This window comes from Setaria italica, chromosome IX (genome assembly GCF_000263155.2).
Source record: "Setaria italica strain Yugu1 chromosome IX, Setaria_italica_v2.0, whole genome shotgun sequence".
NCBI classification, from domain to species: domain Eukaryota; kingdom Viridiplantae; phylum Streptophyta; class Magnoliopsida; order Poales; family Poaceae; genus Setaria; species Setaria italica.
Window position 1 is genome coordinate 35,159,708 of NC_028458.1, and position 22,291 is coordinate 35,181,998.

A 22,291-nucleotide genomic window follows, 5' to 3' on the forward strand; every position below is an offset into this window, starting at 1 on the left:
GCATCCAACGCTGCTCCTTGCCGCGTCTATTCAGTCAGGTAGCGTGTGCCAGGCCAGGCCGGCCCAGAAGCAGAGAAGAGTTGGGCCCCAGGAGCAGGATCGACCACGGGCCCAGTCACCCCCGCCTCCTGCACGCCGGCTTCCCAATCCCACCAATCCCGCAATCGCTGGCGGCACCAGGGTGCGGCGGCCAGCCGGGCGGTAGCGGCGGCGGCAGCAGCAGCCACATCAGGTAGCAAGCATCCAATCCCCTTTCCAGCTTGTAGAGAGAGATGCCCACGCGTTTTATTTGCTCCCGTCCGTGCTAAATGATCGACGCAAATGATGGCATAGTAGATTAGATATTTGAGGAAACATCGTTGGGGCGGCCTTGGCTTGATGTTACAGGATGCTGATTAGGTTGGGGAATGATTCTTCTCTTATAGGAGTATCTTACTAAGATGTGCTTGTTAGCATCCCGTCTTAATCAAGTACACTTGATATGGATTCTTTCTTGCAGCTCTTCCTGGATATGCTCTCCTCACGACGCTGGACACGACAGCTCCAATCAATTAATCAGCACTGGCATTGCAGCGGCACCATCTTCTCTCCTGTGATCATCACTATTCTAACTAGCTTCCCACATCCTCATGTTAGTGTTTTCATCTCTTCTGCTATAGCCTATATAAAGTCTGCTTCTGCTCTGGTCCTTGCATTTCAACTATATATGTTTTTACTGTGTCACCTGCCGTACCATTATTATTTTTTTTTGTGTAACATATATATCAAATATACTTGTGCGTCGTTTAGTTTGGAATGAAATGAGAATGTAAATACCTAAGTCCAAGTCTTTGTTTGACTCGGTTCCATAATTTGGAGCTTGATAGTTCACCTCTCACCCCTTTAACCTATGAAATAAGTGTGGCATTCTATTTAAATAATGTCTTTAGAATTGAATCTCTCTGGAAAAACAGGAAATGGGACCAAGATAGATAATATATATTTTAAAAATGGATGCCCATACAGTGTACTGCCATTTGTTGTTTAGCATTGTAAGTTAACATTTTTTTCCTTACTAAATCATGCTTAAAAGCTGCATTGAACACCTTCAATTATACCAGATGTTAAATTATGGTTTACACGCATGGCTTCAAAATATAAAGTGTGTTAAGCTTTCTGTTGAAAATAGAACATCTCCAGCACAACTTCAGAGAATGATAATAGGTTTACTATTTCTTAAATGCTTGAAACCACTTCATTTTCAATCACAAAATCCAAGAGCCTTGGATGGTGACTGAAAAATGAAAATATCTTTTGTTTCAAGCACTTGAAAAAGATCAATCTGTTTTGTCTTTTAGGTCTGCCAGTTAATATGTCTTTACTGGGTGCCTTGCATGGTTTCTCAATTACTCAGTTCCAAACAGTATCTGTAACTGTAATAGTCTCAATTAGTCAGTTCCAAACACTATCTGTAACTGTAATAGTGAAGTACATATCTATATACACAAGACACTTACTTTTAATGTTGGTGAGCAAATACAAGCTTATATATTTTTATTGTAAATACATCTGCAGCACAAAAAGTTTATGCTACACAATGCAAGCAGTTTTGCTTTTGATATTTATCAATCTATCTCCTTTGGAAGTTGAGCTTTGAAATGCTGTAACCGAAAAGAGTGGCAAAGAAGATGGGGAAGGCCGCCAGAACTACAGCTGCCAGTGGTAGCAAGTCACAGCGAAAACCAAAGTAGTCTCTCACAAATGCTGCGACAGATTTGGTCTCTCCAAATACCTCAATCTTCTTATCATCCTCATACCCAAACTGGGTAGTGAAGAATACATTGAGTGTCCATGACATGGGGGACGTGTAGTACAGCCATAGCCACCATTTTGGTATTTGCTACAATAAATACACCAGCAAGCTAATATGAATTAACCAGCATCAATATGACCTTAGTAGCATATATACATCAATTTTTCCTTCGGTCTATTCTTATCTGAAACTAAAATTTTCTTTCTGAACTCATGCATAAAGTGTTTGTGTATATATAGCTTTAGTAAATTATTGCCTGAAGGTGAGGTGTAACAAAAAAAATAATGTGCAATGGAAAATGGATGATTTGCCCCTCCATATTTTAATCGATTATTTGCCACTCCTTTGTTTCACTGACATGTGGATCTTGGAGACAAACTCAACGATGCATTGGGTCGAAATTTCTCAAACATGGGCAAATGGAATGGAGCAAAGTACATGATATAGTAGGTAGAAGGACTTACTGGTGCAGGCACAATGAAGCCAGACATGAGGTTTTGTATGGTGTAGAACATAGATGCTAATATGGACGCCACTTGGATGTTTGGGGTGATTGATACCATCATCATTCCAAGGTAGAGGAAGTAGAGCAGCGTACAGAACATGGTATACAAGAACCAGAAGAACTTTGCTAGTTCCCATGCATACCCTATCAGTGGGTAAGCTATGAACATGAACAACATTATTTGCACAAACACATAAGGAATCTCCATGGCAACCTACTTGGGAAAAGGAGAAAGTCAAATAAATTCAAAGTCTGCTGATATTAATTAATACTTACTATGTATCTGGACATTGTTGTGAGCTCCAAAATTAGTTTATAAGTAGCCTGTACCGAGTCTATATTTACCTGTGCAAATGAGTAAGCCCAAGGTGAGTACATTCCTGCAAACCTTTCTCTGTACATGACAGAGCGCTCAATCGAGACGAATGGCATCACTGATTGGCAGTTGTTGATGCCAGCAAACAGAGTGGTGCCATACATGCATCCCAATATGGTAAACAGACCTTGCTGGTCATTTCTACCCACAGATAAAACAATACATGAGTTAAGAAAATATAGCTAAGAGATATGGGGCAGCATGATTCACAAAGTGATGGTTTACATACATGTGGTTTATATTGCCTTGCTGCCAGTATAAGACCCCAAAGGCAATGCAAGAGACTGTTAGGAACACAATTCGGACCAGGTTATAGGAAGGGCTTCTCCAATATGATAAACATTGCTTCCAAAGGCAAGCTTTGAACTGCTCCCAAAACTTCTGTGGATACCGTGTTGGGAAATGGAGATTGTTTGTACCCAAAGGTGGTATACTCAAGCGTCTTACGAGTTCATCTTTATCCCTTCAATCACCAACAACTTAGTATTAGCACAAATCCTATGCGAACATTAATTTCTAGCAAATAAGAGAGGACCTGTGGAAAATAAGTTTCTTCCTAATCAAATTGCTTTCAGGATCAATGCATTTTTCTTTTGGTTAAGTATTAGATGCACGCCGCCTCTCATTTTCTGGAACTTGTTTTGCACATTGTATTATGTAATGATAATATTAATAATTAAGATTGCTAGTGACACGTGAATGATTTATAATTAGATGTGATGATTTTTAAAGCTTACTTGTACATTGATGAGTCCCTGTAAACTTGTGCAAAATCGACTCCCAGTTGAATTTCCATAGATGTTGAGGTAACTTCTAGCATCCATGTTGATGGGTTGTAGTTGTCCTTGATCTTGGGTACCCCAGATATTGCCTAGTAAGAAATAGAGGGAATACTTTCACTAGTATGTTAACCTGTGGAACACACTCTACTCAAGGATAAAATGCAGATCACTGTTGATTATCTTTGATTGAAGCGGAACGTAGATATATTAAGAGTAAAATATACTGGTGGTTCTTTAAATTGTCATGCTATGCCTCCAGATCAATCATGACAAATGAGCAAGTAGTTGTTGACTGGAAGGTTTTGGACCTTGGGTGAGCCACTTAAAAAGCTTTGAAAATACAATTTCAAAGTTCAGGGATGTAGCTAGTTTGTGTACTCTATTCTTTGATAAATATAGCTTGTGCGCTTCATGTGTCATGTACAATGGAAACTACGAGTATAGAAGCGCAAAGAACAATGCAGTACAAGTCATGAAAATACATACAAAAATAAAAATCATGGTGAAGTCCATTTACATGCAATGACGCAAAATAAAAAGATTTATACTTATTTAAGTCACATAAATGAATTATAAACTATACATGTATAAAGGCAAGCTTTCTTGAATTACCTGGAAATATTGGATGACCTTACATGAATGGTGTCCAAGCGGCCCAGCATAGATCAACTCTCCACCCCTTTTCATCAGCATCAGCTACATTTGAATTTTACAAGCTAATTAGTAATACATGGTACATTATTACCATATGGGATATGATTTGAAAGAACTGAAAATCAACAGGATTAAATTAGATGAAAGAACTCCTTTTCTTCGGAAATAATAGGTTAATTTTACTCTTAGCATCTCAAACACTTAGAACATAAAACGGTTGAGGCAAGTTTCGTACTGAATGTTGTTTGGCGTTTTTTATGTAGACAACTAATGTCTGGTTATATTTCAGTTCCTGGAGACTGAATTGTTAGGAGTTTCATCCGAGCTAGCGTGAATTTTCATGCAGCCATTCAGGCCCTCTAGCGCTTCATACTACTCTCAGGCTATAGAGTAAGTACCAGAACCTGTACTTTATCTTGTATTTAACTTCAGAATGTATCTTTCGTATTATTTTGTATTTAACTTTTTTTTTGTTCTTATAATCTTGGAGGATGAAGGGTATTACCTGATCAAACGCCTCAAATATTTCGATACTTGGTTGGTGAATAGTGCACACAACGGTTCGACCTGTGTCTGTAACGTTCTTCACTGCGCGCATGACAATAGCAGCTGCCCTTGCATCCAAGCCTGATGTTGGCTCATCCATGAATATGATTGAAGGGTTGGATACAAGCTCAACTGCAATTGTGAGCCGCTTCCGTTGCTCTGTAGATAGTCCATTTATCCCTGGTATTCCAACCAAAGCATCTCTTATTTCGTCCAACTCAATTGTTTCAAGAACTTGATTGACAAATTCCTGTAAGGGAAACTAATAGCAGTCACCTTGTAGTTGTTTGTAATTTTCCTAGCACCTAAGATACAGTTCTTGAAAAGAGAATCAGAAAACCCTCTTATCTATTTCATTTAATCACGTATGACTCACATTTCGAGTTTTGGAGTCGATTTCTGTTGGAAGGCGCAACCAGGCTGAATATGCAACAGACTCGCCCACTGTGATCTGTGGGGAGTGAACATCAGTTTGTTCACAGTAGCCTGATATCCTAGCAAAGGTTTGTTGAACTTTAGGATAACCTCCTATTTTTATATCTCCTTCAATAACACCGCCAGTTTTCCTCCCTGCAAGAACATCGAGCAGGGTTGTTTTCCCTGCCCCGGTAACCCCCATGAGCGCTGACAGGACTCCTGGCTGGAAGGCTCCTGTGATGTTGTGGAGTAGTTGAAGTTTTCTCTCCATGTAACCTTGTTCCCTCATTTCCTGCAACAAGAAAACATTTTTTTATTGGTCCATAAATGTTCCTTTTTCTTCTAGTAGGTTTCATTTCCCCCCTCTTTGTTTACTTCATTGGGAGGCACAAGTGTCTGTCGTGCCCATGTTTCTTTCACTAGTACCTATCTTGACTTTTTAGAGCATGATAATTACCGCAGGTGTGTCCACATAGTAGTTCACATCTTGAAATGATATTGCAAGGGGTGTAAAAGGTAATACCATCCTTCCTGCGCAAGATTTGATTATTGAAAAGTAAGTTTTTGTTCCTCAAAAAAAAGCAAGCTCCATTTCACTGACACTTTGAGTTGTATTTCATTGCACACTGTAGAATTCAGACTAACCAGTCCTGTTAGGAGTAGAAGAATTTTCCGCTTGTTTCTTATGCATCCTATCTTCAGTGTTCTTGGATATACGTTGGTCTTTTCCATTGAATGTGGTAAGGTTATCACGAGAAATAATAGCTCGAGAAGTTCCTGGAGCTGAGAATGAGGTACATGCATGGGAGGTTACAACAATTTGTGCTTTGTGCATTTGAACCATTCAGCATATTCTTTCATCAATTTTATAAATTCAGTTACATTCGGAAATTATAAGTTTTCCAGATTTTTAATTCAAAGAAAATTTCAGCCATAATGCACTTACGCCTTTTAACAGTCAAACCGATGGCAAAACCTATGTTGAATAACAAAATAAACCCAATCAATGCTCCAATTGAGATCCAGAAGAAGTAACTGGAGAAGTTTAATCCTCTGTCCATTAGTATCCTCCTTCCAAGTGTCACACCAGATACTGTATACTGTCAACATAGAAAAGAATTAGTACTATGCCGAAGTGCTGAAACATTGCATATTACATATCTTTTTGTTATATACTGTGCATTGTGTCAGCATGAATCAATTAAAAGGGAGAAATAAGTTTGATTTACACTGTTACAAACACCTCCTGAAAAAAATCAGGTCTTCGGATCCACAAACTAGGTAGTAAACTGAAGTAAAATATTTAAATAGTGTATACTACAGCAAATATGCAGACTTTTATATCTGGAGTGCATATTTTATTAATACAAGTTCTCTATGTCAAAATTTTACCTTTAGCCATCTTGCCGCCAAGAACTCATTTCCAGTTAAGCCTATCTCAGCGTATGATAACGGAGAGAGCCAAAATCCCCATTTCAGCCAATTAGGCATGGATGCTGCACCAATTTGATCCAGAAACGTGTTAGCAATTTTTTTTATAATTGTTTATCTTGCTTGAAGTATAAATTCATGAAAGAATGGGAGTGTCGTACGGCGAGGAATGATGAAACCCCCAAATAGAAGGATGACTAGAAATGACATTACACCACCCACTGAACCAGCCACCATTGTTTGACAGTAAGAGGCAACACATCTAAACATCGATAATGACCCAGTGTGGATTAGGAAAAGGACAAGAAGATGACACAAGAATCTGCACACATAAATTGTGCATGTTAGAACATGGCCTAAGGGAACTTATATTTGACCTTTTTCTCGAATATGTAGGAGAACTGCATGTCATTGCATTAAGATAGGAGAAATGCCAAATAGCCATACAATACACACACACCCAGACTTGCCCGTAGGGTTTTTTAAGTTACATTCGCGCCTGGGAAAAATAGAAACAACCACGGCCACTTATATTTGACCTTAGTTTTTTTTTTGAGGGCTTATATTTGACCTTAGTTGATTAGGTCATTGCAAAATTAGTTAAAGAAATTCTTCTTAATTTAATGATATGCAGTTCTCCTGCGTATTCGAGAAAAAAAATTAGTTAAAGAATTCACCCAGGCATGGGAAATGGGCATATACATCAGATGTGTGGTTTACACAAGCGGAACTTATATTTGACCTTAGTGGATCAGATGAATGCAAAATTAGGTAAAGAATTCACCCTGGCATCTTTTGGCTAGACTATTGGGAAAATATGGGCATATACATGAGATGTGTGGTTTACCTCTTGGTTCAGAGAAGCTTATGCAGATAAAATGTTGGCACACAAAGCATTAGTACCAAAGCTGACAACAGAAATGTGATGTGATTGAATAGTCGCAACAAAATTGCAATTCCTACCTGGATGCCTCCGGCGTGTAGCCAATGAGGAAGTATGATATTGATGTCCAAGCTATTGACTCAACTAATGAGATTGGTACCTTGAGGATAAAAGCTGGTACTGCATAAGCCCATGCAGGATAGAAGTTGTAGTCTCTTTGTTTGTAAAAAACTGGTAGTTTGCTAACTGCCATGGCAAGTTCAGGGAATCCATTAACCATCAGCAGGATGAGTGCATAGAAGAGCGAACCCATGTAATAGTTTGCATGAACTCTATCAACACCCATATGAGTGCGCAAAAATACCGTCCCAGTAATAGCAGCAAGTAGCCCAAGCTGCAGTAATGATGCACTGTTAATTTGTGTGGTCACATTGAGAAAAATGTAAAATCATAATCTTAGTTCTTGTCAATTGTAAGACATACTTTTCAGTTTTTCACCATAACACACTGGAGTACTTTAATGAAGTCAGTCCTATAAGCACATGAGGATTCAAGTCCTTAAAAATCAATTTGCTTAGGAAATGCATGTCAATTGAAATTGTGTGCAGGTTCTCAGTCTGCTAAATTATTTTGTAATAGGGGCTCAGTGTAGATATAGCTATGTTCCAACACCCAAGATTTCACTTTTCTAAGTACATAGAACAAGCTTAGCACTGCAAAATGGTTAAATCCATGTACGAAGTGTGTGTATGTGATTGTCTGCGTCTTTATACAACCGTGTTTCACAAAGTGTTACTTCAGTTAGTCTCCATGTTCCTTGAATAGAGATCCCTTAATTGTTGAGAGGCTTGATGCTGTACACTACTAGTTCATTTTGAAGTAAAAAAGGATTAAAAAATTATAGAACTTATTTTCGCATTCTTTAGTGCAAATTCTTGATTTCAGTGTCCATAGTAGCACAAAAAATTTATCAACAATGGGGTTAGAGGGTCCAGCTAGGTCAGATGGGCCAAAGGGCCTTAAAGCTGGCCCAAAGAGGAGCACGCGACACTGTTCACAGGTAGTAGCCGCCGTGGGTACTTTATCGTGGTAGCCGCCGCCCATCTACCTAGGTTAGGAATTAGGAATATTCTAGATATTAGGATAGCTTGCAAGCCATGTAGGTTGGGTTTCTTGAGAGTCAAGTCGAGTCCCTCTATAATAGAGGCTCCATGCACCAAATTAATTAAGTAATGAATTAAGGGGTAAAACCGTAAAGCTCTCTAGCTCTTAGGCTTCGGCTCCCTCTCCCTCTCTCCCTGCACCCCCTGCGCCTCCACCATGGCCGCCGACCACCACCTCCTCTCTCTCTAGTACCATAGGCCCAAGGGTAGCCCAATTCCATTACAATATTCATATCTTTAGAAATAGAGATGTTACCCAACATTATTTTAAGTTTTTATGTGTTTGTCCATAGAGAGCTGACCTAGCGCAGTGGTAAATCCTCTCTATTTGTGCATCGAGAAAAGGAAAAAAGAAAGATAAAGATAAGACAACCTATAAATTCCCATCCCCGGACCTCACAATGTGAAGCTTTCAGCACTAGATACATCCCATATAGTTTTGTCTAGGATTCCAAGGAGTACTTGAACGCCCAAAACGGAGTCCGGATGAGGTCGTGGTGTACACATTATGTACTCGGTTTATCCTTGTAGTCCAGTCATAACTAGTTAGGGAACCCAGAGTCCCAGACCTAGAGACTATATAAGCCAATGTGTATCCCCTCAATCAATTAAGTATTCCCATCTATTAATCTTCACATATGATCATTGCTCAACAATTTGTATTTATCGACAATATTTTTGAAAAAAGATCATTTCTTAGTGGTTTACCTGAAGAGTTTTTGTTATGTGGATGAAGGCATTTCGTTTCATCAGGAGAAGCTCTCTGGCAAAACATGCTTTGAGGAGTTCCAACTTGGATAACGAGTAGATACTGTAAGACAAGGCATTTTTATGCCCTTCTGATTTTTCGTAAGGTGTTGAAATCTCCCCAGCAAGGTTCTGACCAATTTGAGATACTCTGAACTTGTCACAGAACTGGTCAGCGGTAACAAAATTGTATGTTTCTGTATGGCGGCTCCAATATTGCTGTTGGTCTTTTCTTGACAAGACCTATATATAAGTATGGAAGAATAAGAATTCGTAGCTTTCTGATGGTAAGCTAATCAATTACCCAAACATATAATTTAACATATAGCTAATTGTTGCTTCATATGTACAGTTGTTAGTCATTTTTCATGATCATTTCACAACTATAGCTATTACTCCTTTGTAAGTTGCTAAAATGTTGAAACTTGAAACATGTGTCCACAGAAGCCTTTTTTTTAATAAGATCAACCTAAATGTCTAGTTTAGCTATTATGTATATTGCAACAAGTGATATGCTAAGGCGGCAGATAAAGTTTGGCATGCAAGATTGGCTTTCTGTATCACTGCATAAACAGGTTGATTCTCCTAGAGTTTACAATTGATAGAGATGTTCAGATTGATCTCTCCAATGAATCATATTAGTAAATGGTCAATCATGTAATACAAATAATAGAGCACAATATTGTGGTTAAGGTCAAGGTTCAAACCCTATTATCCTCGTAGGAAGTTGAAACAAAGACATGCAGTACCTTCCATGCATTCTCATTTTGTTCAAGTGGGAAAAATATTTTGGTTGGGGGCAGAAAGTCATGCCCAAAAAATGTTATGAACAAGTAATGATATAGAAAATTAACAGGAACTGCTAGATGCTGTTGCTGCTTGTTTTGCATAACCTCTTTTGCATTACTAAAAGTTGTGATAACTAGAAAGTTTAAAGTACCTCTTGTAGGAAGTCAGCAGCACCTTTCCTTTCAGGGCACTTGAATCCACATGATTCAAAGAAACTCATAATGCAACTCTTAGATCCATGGTATACAATTTTTCCTTCAGCCATCAAGATAATATCATCAAAAAGCTCATAAGTCTCTGGTGCTGGTTGAAGAAGTGAGACTAGTATGGTAGACTCTGAGATATGAGCCATCTGTTGGAGGCAAGAAACAATTTGGAAGGTTGTGGAGCTATCCAACCCAGTTGATATTTCATCCATGAAGAGCGCTTTTGATGGTCCTACTATCATTTCTCCTGATTGAAGACAAGTTTTCAGACAGGAAACAAAGCATCCACAATTGAATGAAGTAAATTTAGCTACCTATATAGACCAATTGAGCCTGGGATTATATAAAAATGAATACACTATATCTTCTTCTCTCTTTTTTTTTTTTGTGCAGGGAGGGATGTCATGCTGTTTCAGTACCTTAATCAGGGTGTTTTGCATGGTTTTCATCAATCAAAAATGTACTTTCTAGTATTACCTTGCCCCATGTTGATAGATTGCTATATGACAAAGTGTTTATATTAGTATACGTTAATAAAGAGAAATAACACGAACAGAACCGAATGAAATGGAATGGAATATTATCATTGCATTAGCATCATAAGAACTCTTGGTAAAATTGGTTCGGTAGCATCGAAAGATCGCGACTTCTGTAAAATACCACTGGAAGATATCCGTCCCGTCAAGTACCCGTGCAGACTTCAACTTGGACAAAAATGCCCTAAACCGGTGGACAGACGAGAACGGACGCCGGCGGAGGGCGCCCAGCCGCGGGTCCCTGGAGAGCGCTGGGCGGGCGCCGGCGGAGGGCTGCTCCTTACCAGCTCTGCAAGCTGCCGGAAAACCGCCGCCGCGCGGTGCGCGAGGGCGCGGCACCTGCGCTCGCCACCTTAGCCGCCGCCGGCTCCGCCCGCGCCGTCGAGGTGCTCGGCCTCCTCGCCAAGTGCCGCGGAGGGGCGCCAGGAGCTGTGCAAGATCCCCGGCATCGTTGCCTTGCCCTCCGGCGTCGCCGGAAGTGGCAACTCCCGGGCAATCGAGCAGGCCGTGCTCGTCCTCAACTGGATTTGCTCGGAGAGCAACGAATTGTTATTGGAAGCAATAAAGCTGGGAGCTTTCCAGCTCTGTGAGACCCTGGTGAACGACGACAACTGCAAGATCGCCAAGAACGCGCTCGAATTGGCCCGGACACTCGAGACAGCGTGAAGATTGGGGGCTGTCCGGAGATGAAACTTGTCATGATTTTGATTTGGCACCTGCTCGATTGGGTGTTGGCCTCACTGTACAGAGGTAGAAACAGCAAAGGTGAACCTTTTCATCTTCTTCTCTCGTTCTGTTCATTTCCCCTTCTGTTTTCATGTTGTAGCAGTGCCGAAAGGGGGACAGGTCAGTATAATTTAGTTTCTGTTCATATGGTTAGAACAAAAAAAAAAGAACATGGTTCCTGGACTTATCAGCTTGAACTGCTTCCGTGTTTCGGAGAATCACCAGATCAGCAAATCTGAAATGTTGTTCGCAAATCACAAGTATACGGTACATCTGATGATCTAGTGACAGTGAACATAACTCTGAAGTGGGTTGATGTGGTCGCTACTAGTTTTTTTTCCCTTCTTCCTTTGTTGTGGTCACCGGCAGCACCGAGGACGCCGACGCCGCGTGCTCGGCTCCGGGCGCAAGGCCAGCGGTGGCGCTCGGACCGACTCTGTGGAGGCCATAGCGGAGGAGGAGTCCCGCAGCGATGGATGGCCGTGCCGACGTTACCCGTGCGGAGGCCGTGGCGGTGGAGGAGTCCTGCGGCGAGGGCGGAGACGAGGCGGCGGAGGTCCGCGCGGGAGACTGGCTCGCCACAGGTGGCGTCAACGAGCGTCGGGGCGTCGGGGGCGGGCAGGAGGGCGAGGACGAGCGTCGGGGCGGGCGCCGTTGGCCAGAAGGCGGGCGGCAAATGGGCGGCGGACAGAGGAGAGGGCCGGCGGGCAGCGGACGACGGCAAATGGGCGGCGGATGGAGGAGAGGGAAGGCGGGTGGGCGCTGGCTGAGGGCACCCAGCCGCGGGTCTGCCTCGAGGGCGCCTGCCAGGGAACGGCCGTGTGGTGATGGATGGGCGGTGGCACAGGAGCTGGGAGGGGCGGCGTCGCAGTGCTGGGAGGGGCGGCGCCGCCGGTGGGAGAGAAGGGAGGGCGACGCCGCGATGTTTGCGAGGGAAGGGTGATGAGTCACATGTGTGGGTGGATACTGGACCGGACTTGCGACTAGATTTTCTTTTGGTCCTCAAGCTAAGGGTATAAAGGTCATTTCACGTTCGCGTTATGGGCTGAAAAAGTCTAAAAATAAGTTTTCGGTGAAAAAATGTGATGGAGTGCTATTTTCAGTTAACGTGTGCACCTTTCATTAGTATTTTACGGGGCCGATGTCTTTCAATGGTATTTTATAGAAGTCGCGATATTTCAATGCTACGGAACCAATTTTTCGAAGACTTTTAGTTGATGACTTGTACAGAACTGTAGTTGGGAAAATGTCATCATGGTCAAATAATTCTAGATTTTGGAATCACCTGTGGTTAGTCTCTTCTTCTCACCACCTGAAATACCTCTTCTCATTGCATCTCCCACCATTATATCAGCGCATATGTCAAGTCCCATGATCTGTCAATTGAGGAAGACCTTATTCATAGGGAAAGTTTCTTATACAGGGGACTGAAACCAAGCATGCTTTCCTCAGGCAACAGTTATTATACCTTCATAATGTAATCTGTTTGCATACTCCTTTCTAAGCCTTCCATAGATATCGCCTATATATGGAAAAAAAATGTAATTTCATTTAGAATTGAAGTAGAACTTTTGCACACGATCTGCCTATTAGATGTAAAAAGGAGATGATCCTACTGGTAAATTATATCAGTATCGATGTGGGCACATGGAAAAACATAATAAGAATAGGTTTTTTACCTTCATATAAGTGTCGACATCAGGGTCAGGGGTAATCCCTGCCTCCTTCTCCCTTCTAATCACCTCTTTCATGATTGCTGGCCGGTAAAAACATAAGTGGGAGTGAGTAATTGCCTGTTAATTTAATTTGGTTACATTTGTTTGATGAAGCAAGCTTGTCACTAACCTGTTCTGTTGCCAACACCCTGGAATCTTGCAGAGAAGTCAATGGTCTCTCTGACGGTCATCTCGGGGACATGGAGATCGTACTGATCGATGTAAGCTGCTGTCTTCTCTGGGACGAAGTCACTCAGCTTCACACCATTGTACTCGATTTCTCCTGTGACCTTGAGATTAGCACTGAGCTTCCCTGCGAGCGCCTTGAGGAGGGTGCTCTTGCCGCAGCCCGGAGGTCCCAGGAGAAGTGTAAGCTTGGAAGGCTTGACGACGCCACTGACACCATTGAGGATGCGGACCTTGGCATGCTGGCGGTTGAAGCCCAGCATTCTGCTCGCTGCCTGATGATCGATGGAAGAAGAGTCAAAGCAATGAAGCAGAGTAGGAAGATGTACAGGCAAGTCTCTCGGTACGCACAGAGAGGTTGGAGATGGCGGCGTTCCAGATGGTAGGGAGGGGCTTCCCCTGCACCACCCGGCATTCCGCCTCCACAGAGACGTCGCGCCAGCGCACCTCCACCGTGGGCGGGCGGATGCCGACTCTGTCCATCCTCTGGCGCTGCTTGCGGAGCAGGCGGAGGTTGTCGCGTTGGATGTTGGCGATGAGGGTGTCCACCACCATGCGCCGCTCTGCCGCCCCCAGCCTCCGTATGTCCACCATTCGCAAGTCTCCATTGAGCAGCGAGGTGTGCAACCTGTCCAAGGTGGGCAGCCTCTCGACGGCTGCCCATTTCAGCTCGGCCTCATCGTCATTCTCCTGATCGTGTTGCTGATTGAGGGAGAGGGAGCGTGACAGGCTCTCCCTGAAGCTGGCCGCTGCAGCCCGCCATGATGACGACGACAACGGCAGCCGGTGCTTCTGCACTGATTTCCTATCAATGTCCAGCGACAGTGATCGCCGGCCGCCTGCATCAGGCTCTCGCTCTCCGTGATGTCCTTCATGATCATCCAGCCGTCGCTGGCGCCTCCTCGTCATCCCATTCCATCTGAATGCTTGCTCTTTAAGCTCTATTTCGGATTAGAATGGATGATGGGCAGCAGCAGCAGGAAGATGTGATGGATGTTCATGCCATTCTTGCGCTACAGACAGACTGGTTCATTGAATAGTCTACCAGCAGTCAACTGCTCCTGTTCCAATTTGCTTCTCTCCCAAGATTCTTCTTGCGCTACAGACAGACTGGTTCATTGAATAGTCTACCAGCAGTCAACTGCTCCTGTTCCAATTTGCTTCTCTCCCAAGATTCTTCATTAGTTTATGGAAATGATTAGTTTGACTTGACTATATATTGGTACTGATGCAATGCAGGTCCTTGTTTAGTTCACCCCTAAATCCCAACTTTGGCACTATGCAAAAAGAAGATTCCCTATCACATCAAACCTGCGGTACATGCATGGAGTACTAAATGTAAACGAAATTAAAAACTAATTACACAGTTTTGTTGTACTTTGCGAGACGAATCTTTTGAGCCTAATTAGTCAATATTTGAACAATAATTCACAAATACAAACGAAACGCTACAGTGTTGCTACAGTAATTTGGTCACCCCAAAGTTGGGCAACTAAACAAGGCCCGGTTTCGCTGGTCCAGTCTCCCAAAACATTATCCTATCATATATAAATAAATCGATTCCTCCTCTCCGTAAGCTAAGCAGTGACGTCAGATGCAGATACAACGTCTTGAGCAGCTTCACCAGCAGCAGCTTCCAAACTAACAGTTGAGAGAAAAATATCTAATACACCATTGATTCCATGTTAGAATATTTGAGGCAGTAGCTGAACTTTCATGTTCACAATGGTATCTTGTCTGAATCTGAATGATATGGTTATAATATCTGATCTGTCTCTGTAATATACCTTGTAATACAGCATTGAAATTAGGAGCAAAAGGGCAAGTGAAGCAGAACAATAACCATGGTTTCAAAAAGCACAAGGGCATCGAGAAATAAGGAGCTACATACATATGCGTTGATTATTGCTTTTCATGCAACCAGTACCACATCATGCATCCTTTTCAATAAAAAAAATTATTTCTTGCAGAGGACAACACCATCTGTAACTGGAAGACGAAGAACGACAGAGAACAGTGCCAGTGTGAATGAAAGTGAGAGGACATAGAGATCGGTATAGATGCTAGTGGTGCAGCTGGTGCTGAGATCGGGACCAAGTCTCCAACTACAAGAACTCCGCTAGTGTGGAAGCATTTCACTGAAATTTTTATGAAGAAGCGGTGGATGTGGTAATCAAGAAGCCTATGGCAGCAGGCAACTAGATGATGTTATTTCTGCCACAAGCAAGCAAGGTACAACACGTCTCTGGAACCATTACACTGCATTTCATGATCCAAACAAACCCCCAAAGTCTACATCTAGTATGAAAATTTTTAGAGCTGATGGTTCAGAACATTGGATGTATGATGAGGAAACTAGTCTCAGAAAATACATGTTGCGATTATCATGCATGAGTTCCCCTTCAACTTTTGTGAGCATGAGTACACCAATGAATTTATTAGATCTCTGCGCCCAAATTTCCCAATAATGAGCCGCAGAACTGCTAGGACAAGAATCATGGATATTTTTTACAATGAGAAGAAGCTTTTTGACTGCTTTGGCTCTCTCAAATGCCGCTTTAATTAGCTGTACCATGGATCTTTGGACCTCTAATCAGAACAAGGGATATTTATGTGTAACTGGCCATTACATTGATGATGACTGGAGGATACAGAAAGAATCATAAACTTCATGCACCTTGAAGGAAGGCATAGGGGAGCTAATATTAGTGCTGCATTTATGCGAAACATGGCCTCATGGAACCTTGATCGTAAATTATTTGCATTGACCCTTGATAATGCAGCTTCAAATGACGTTTGTGTGGACAGTCATTTCTATTCTTAAGAATCAGGGTTCTATACACTGGTCGCAAATTCTTTCATGTGCGTTGTGCTGCACATATCATTAATCTCATGGCTAGAGATGGTGTCAACACAATTTAAAGTGTTACTAGGAGTGTGCCCGTGCGTTGTTACGGGTGATAAAAACCAATCTCAATAACAATCTGAACGCACTGAAGCTTTAAAGGTCGGACAGCATGCAAGCCGTGACGTTGATTGGATTTTCGTTCCGGTTGAACTTAGTTGCATCGCACAAGTCTTTGGCCAAAAAAAAAAAAATCAAACAGCATGCCAACCTCATTTGGCCCATTCCCTAACACATCAAACATTGAGCTCTTCAAACAGAAGCATCAAGCTTGACTTTACTTGCAGATAGGGGGAAAAATTACACATCAACTCAAGCATGTTTACTAATACAAATAGTCAATGTGAAACCGCTAATAAGAGATATTATCATATAATTTTTATCACTGGGAATAGCGGCTCCTCCAATACTTCCGTGTGATAAACCTTGCCAATAGCATATTAGAAATAGATAGAAGACCCGTAGATACAATGAGGTGTGTATCTGATACACCTCCACTTAAGATGGAAACATCGAACTAATAAGGCTACTTCAGCGGAGCTAAGGTTCCTGTTTCTACACAGAGACTCCCTTTTCTTTCTTTCTTTTTTGAAATAATGCAGGAGCACTGCAGGTTCACTTAAGAAGGAAGCAAGCCGGGGTTACAGTGTTTCGATTACATAAAACAAAGATTAACTCACACATAACAGACATAAAAGTAAGGAACTAAGATAACTCATCAGGCCTCCCACAGGCCACCACTCGCAACAACACCTCCTCTTTTACTAAGCTGAACACCTGAAGAGCAGGCAATGAATTCAGCTCAAAAAGTCTGCGATTCCTCTCATTCCACAAATTCCACTAAATATTTTTCCAATGACTCCCTTTTCTTTCACTAAATACTTTTCCAATGATGTAGGAGTCGGACTGAAATGGAAGAAACATTATTGCTCTGACAAATTCTATAAAGAAATGCATAAAGTATAGAGATTGTTCACCATGCTTACAGAAGAATATGGTGAGGACTACTAAGAAGAAATGTCTGCAGGTGTCCCTACTCCTCTTCAGAAAAGCCTGTAGTGATGCAATTTCATAGATCAGGCAATATATTAAAGGAAGGATACTCTTCCAGAAATTGCTAAAGTTGAATTGATCTTTACTCTAATATGAGATCAAGGGAATAATTATATGGTGTTATGAAATCAAATGGCCCATATACCTATTTCTTGATTTTGATTTCAAACAAATTTTCACACAAAAACTATGGATGTAAATACCTATATATTGAGGAAAACAAACTTGTAATCAGAAACTGAAGTTCAGTTAAGTGGTAAAAGTTCACTTCACGGTCACAAGTTAATAATCTTTTTTTTAAAAAAGGGTCAACCCTCACAAGGGGGGAAAACTAAAAATGATTCCTGGCCACAGTAAAAACATATTGATCAAAAGGCACTTTAACGTAGACTTTAACAAAAGTAGTTCAGACACACTATAAAACCCTTCTATGTATGGGTTATTCCCCTGAATTGAAGCTGAAAACAAATATCACTATTCGAAAATTTTTATTTTTGTTACAATCAAAGAATAAATTACCAATGTCTTGTGAAGAAAAATCCAATGTGAAGATGCAACAAAATAGAAAATGAGTTTGTCTTGTGAAACTACTTGGGATAACATGAACAATAGTTATAATAATAACCAACTAACGGTAAGAAGATATGGCGTCCACTAAGATAATTCTCAAGGTGAGTATTGATATATAATTATGTACAGAGCCTACATGTTTGCAATGATCCTTTGCTTTTAATAAATATGAATTTTGGCACTGGAATATGGCAAAAGGAACAGTTCAAAACAAAAGGAAGAAAAAAGTATTGAACATTTCATGTTTCTATCCATGTTGTTGTTGTCATTGTGCGCAGATGGACAATTTCCTCCACATTTCTAATCATTAGTGTCTTTTGTGGTTGGCAGATAATATCCATGAAAGCAAAGCGATCAAACCACAAAAGGTATTTTTAGTCACCTACACGCACGGTTACCCTTGAATTAGAACCAGATAAGATGCACTCGAGCTGTTGAAAGAATAGAAAGAACTTGAATCTGCGAGGAGCATGAAACTCCCTGTTCCTGTAATCAATTTTGCAAGAACAAATATTCTTATTAATGTTTGACAAAAGCCAAAAGTTACAACGCTAAAGGTAACATATTTGCAAAATGTGAAGAATTTGTGATAACAGAGCATTTTATTAACTAAGATTTAATAAAAAAAATTCAGGCATGATAAACACCAACATGTCATGTTGTTCATATTCATTGGTCAAATCAAATAGCTTCAGTAAAAATAACACCCATATCTAGCATAAGAAGTAAAACCATTAAAATTCAGTATATAGATGCACAACAGGGCCTCACAGGTCTAATTCAGTAAATAGATGGAAGTAGGAAAGTAATAGTTCCAAAACTCAATCTGAATCTAGAGATAAACAGATAAAGAAACACATCCATTGCATTTGTATAATAGAGATAAATATCTAAGTACTATTTTATGTACTTCAAATTGGCATGTATCAAAATATGTAAACTAACATGCTATATGACACCAAACTACCAAAGGGCACTGGAGTAGACTATCTTTTAACGAAGACTACACAGAGTCAGGGGGTTCTCACTACTCTATAATTATATAGAATCGGTCACATGAGTGTAGTATTTTCCAAAATCACCACAATGATGTACTCCCTCCGTTCCAAAATGTAGGTCGTTTTGACTTTTCTAGGTACATAGATTTTGCTATATATCTAGACATAACCCTATATTTAGATGCATAGCAAAACCTATGCATCTAGAAAATCCAAAACGACCTATATTTTGGAACGGAGGAAGTATGTACTAAGTAATCGCTGGGATAAAATCTGATAGTAGTGAAAGAAAAAAGAGTACATGTACAACAGATATAGAACATACCAAGGTAGTAGCACTGGCTTCTTTTGGCACTACTCTATCTGGATTAGCCAACGAATTGTGACTCTGAAGGAGGCAAATACAACAAACCATGAGGCCTTTTTTATCCCACCTTATCCAATTAGACCTACCAAGTTAGGAAATGATGCTATTTCATAGCTAGCAGACTTACCAAGGGCTATATTTTGCAATCCAGACCAACCGATTTTCCATGTAAATAAAGCAGGGAACTTCAAATCTTACCAGCCCACACAGAACAAAGGATGAATATATTTAATTTTTACATATATTAGTCTAGATGTAAAATGGTTCATTAGGGGTATGTTAATGCACTACCATATTAATATTCTAGAAATCCATTGTAGTGAACCAAATAAAATCAGACAGAGTACAGAACAGAGGGAGAAAGAACTTACCAAGATGGTGATGGTGACACAGTGGCTCCAGGCAACACTGCTATATCAAATGGCGATTTGTAGAGCCGATTCATTTCTACCGGATCGGGGAGGAAAAAAAATCAAATGGCACGTGGTTCGCAGGCGGTAGGATGAAAGGACAATGGTGCGGGGAGACTTTGCATGAAAATCGGGATGCATGATGGAAACTATCGGAATGCGCATAATCATTATTGGCAGGACGATACGGGGAGAAAGTTTGCCTCTTTGGATTTATTAGTACTAGAAGATTGCCCACATTTGTGGCTTGGTCCTTATTGTCATGAGCTCACCCTTGCAAGAGGAGGCCTTTTTGAAGAAAGTTGCTGATCTGGGAATAGCAGAAAGAGATCTTTCTTCGGATGTGTCTACTAGATGTAATTCAACTTACTTAATGCTAGCAGATGCCCTTCACTTTAAAAAGGCTTTCCAAACGCTTATTCTTCTCCATCCTGATAAATATGGTCAACATAATCCTTCAAGTGAAGATTGGGAGAATGCTGCTGTCCTGTGCAACTGCTTGGAGATCTTTTATGAAGCTGCTAAAGTCCTCTCTGGATCTCATTATCCAACATCGAACTTGTTCTTTTCATAATTCTGTGAAATTAATATGAAGCTTATGGAGTGGATCAAAAGCACAAATGATTTCATTGTTTCTATGGCAAAGTCCATGAAAGAGATATTTGGCAAGTATTGTGAGATGAGCAGCATTGTCGGTACAAGATGAAGGTTGTCGAGTTCTATTATACTGAGATGTCAGATGATTTTCGGTTTGACGATATGTATGAATTTAAAAAGATTGTGCAGAAGCTTTATAAATCTTATGCCTCCAAGTATGTTGCTTCTACAGCTAGGTCTTTGAGGAGCACCAGAGAAAAAAGGTTAAGTTTATTTCTAAGGGACAACACTGAAATAGGACATGAGTGCAATGACTATGAGCAATATTGCAATGATCCACTGTTGACTTGGAAAGAAGGTGATCACTTTGACATCTTGAGATGGTGGAAGACACATGGTGTAAAATATCCTATCCTTGCTCGAGTTGCAAGGGATGTTTATGTTTTGGCTATTCCTGCAACCACAGTAGAATCTAAAACAGCCTTTAGTTCTGGAGGAAGAATTGTTCATAAATATCGTAGTCGTTTGGACACTCAAGTTGCGGAGGCACTAATATGCAGCAAGTATTAGATAAGAGCAGCAAGAATTGGTAATGTCACTGCTATATTGTAATGTACATTTGTATGTCTGGTTGAGATTAGTCACTGCTAATACAACGCCACGCTAATTACTTGTGCAGCGCCCGGAGGAGCTCCTTGCAGCACCTCCTCACCAAACCGATCTAATCGGTTTGGAAGGGCGGTTAGACCAGTCTTGCCAGGGAGCCTGGCAAGGATCCAACGAACACCCGCCCGGGAGGGATCCCGTCGGGGCAGGCGCACCTTGAGTTGCCCTAGTCTCGACAGGCCAGCTAGGGCGCCTCCTCATGCCATGGAGATAAGAGAAGAACAACATATGGGTTGGAAAAGTAGGGTAAAGAGGAAGAAGGTAAAACGATAAAAGATAGATTTGATAGATTCGATTGGGATGCCCTCAATCGGCCGTGGCCCTCCAAAAATATAGGGTGGGGAGGTACTGCTCTAGTAGGAGTCCAAGCTTATATAAATCTCGTGTTAAAATACAACTCCTAACTCGGATTAGGCTGATCAAACCGATCTGACCGCCCATCCAAACCGGTCAGACTGGTTTGCACATGTGTAGATCTTGCTAGAGCCATAAATCTCTCATCCGAACTCCAAATCAGGCATTTTATATATATGCATTTTGATCATCTCGACGAGAGCTACGCAACGGTGAAGTCCAATTTCCATTTTGATAACTTTGAACAAACCGGTCTGACCGGTTTGTAGACCGGTTCACCCAGATCTGCTAGTTTTGACCGTCAACAGCCGGAGAAGAAGGTATATGAGCTATTTAGATAGACATCATCTAGTTAGTTTTAGATGCTCATATTTATTTACATTGATAATCATTGTGTTGCAGGTGCTCCTGCTGATGCTGGACATCAAAGTGGCAGGGTGGATGTGTCAGATAACTAGGTGACTCCCCTTTCCTTTTAGATTTTTAATTATATCATTTTACTCTCAAGTTGAACTACTTCTCATTATCCGTAATCATTTTTCTGAATTTTGATCAACTATATTGTTTCCTGAGTTGCTACAATATATTTTTTTTTCAGGCTGTTGAAGAGTGAAGACGTGTTGGCTGCTGTCATGTGAAAAACCTAAGCTATTGCTTGCTGGTATGAACAATCTACTATGAAAGACTGCTATTTATGCATTGCTGCTTGTTGTGTGAACTTGTGAGTTGTGAGAGCAGAGCCTTTTATCACGTTTGAACTTTGAACAATTGTATGTTTATGTTAAGTTGAAACTGCTATATCGATGCCGGTTTGATATCATGGTTGCCGTTATATTGTGATAATTTACTGACAAAACATGCCATGGAACAGAGTAATTGCTGCCAAAATTGTGTCAAAAACATGTACTTTGATTTTT

At 41.1% G+C, this 22,291-nt stretch overlaps 1 protein-coding gene and 1 long non-coding RNA gene across 4 annotated transcripts; one reads left to right on the forward strand and one right to left on the reverse strand.

Annotated features, from left to right (window-relative positions):
* On the forward strand, positions 1-4,739 carry LOC105915207. Of its 2 annotated transcripts, none has more exons than XR_001164957.2 (4): positions 1-399; positions 500-631; positions 4,399-4,499; positions 4,600-4,739. It is a non-coding gene; the product is annotated as an uncharacterized LOC105915207 (long non-coding RNA). The 2 variants fall into 2 exon arrangements; XR_001164958.2 differs by having other exon boundaries at positions 3-232.
* Positions 1,404-14,715, reverse strand: LOC101783905 (ABC transporter G family member 41). Of its 2 annotated transcripts, XM_004983445.3 has the most exons (21): positions 13,806-14,715; positions 13,399-13,729; positions 13,233-13,309; positions 13,022-13,075; positions 12,839-12,929; positions 10,237-10,538; positions 9,258-9,539; positions 7,467-7,780; positions 6,665-6,825; positions 6,465-6,568; positions 6,019-6,172; positions 5,718-5,855; positions 5,530-5,603; positions 5,032-5,364; positions 4,615-4,905; positions 4,068-4,151; positions 3,411-3,544; positions 2,903-3,136; positions 2,643-2,814; positions 2,257-2,511; positions 1,404-1,879 (listed from the first exon to the last, which is right to left on the reverse strand). In XM_004983445.3, exons 1-21 carry the CDS (start codon positions 14,361-14,363, stop codon positions 1,610-1,612), a joined length of 4,413 nt encoding a protein of 1,470 aa, XP_004983502.1. In that variant the 5' UTR covers positions 14,364-14,715; the 3' UTR covers positions 1,404-1,609. The 2 variants fall into 2 exon arrangements, with proteins under 2 accessions (XP_004983502.1, XP_022678597.1); XM_022822862.1 differs by lacking the exons at positions 1,404-1,879; positions 2,257-2,511; positions 2,643-2,814 and adding an exon at positions 2,544-2,642.
* Between the last annotated feature and the right edge of the window lie 7,576 nt (positions 14,716-22,291).

What these genes read in the sequence shown, in the direction of transcription:
- LOC101783905 (XM_004983445.3), bottom strand. Translation starts at nt 14,363, where the DNA reads ATGACGAGGAGGCGCCAGCGACGGCTGGATGATCATGAAGGACATCAC. An exon ending in TACACGCCGGAGGCATCCAG is followed by an intron (nt 6,826 to 7,466) that starts GTAGGAATTGCA and finishes TTATGTGTGCAG; the next exon opens with ATTCTTGTGTCATCTTCTTG. An exon ending in CGGTTTGACTGTTAAAAGGC is followed by an intron (nt 5,856 to 6,018) that starts GTAAGTGCATTA and finishes CCTCATTCTCAG; the next exon opens with CTCCAGGAACTTCTCGAGCT.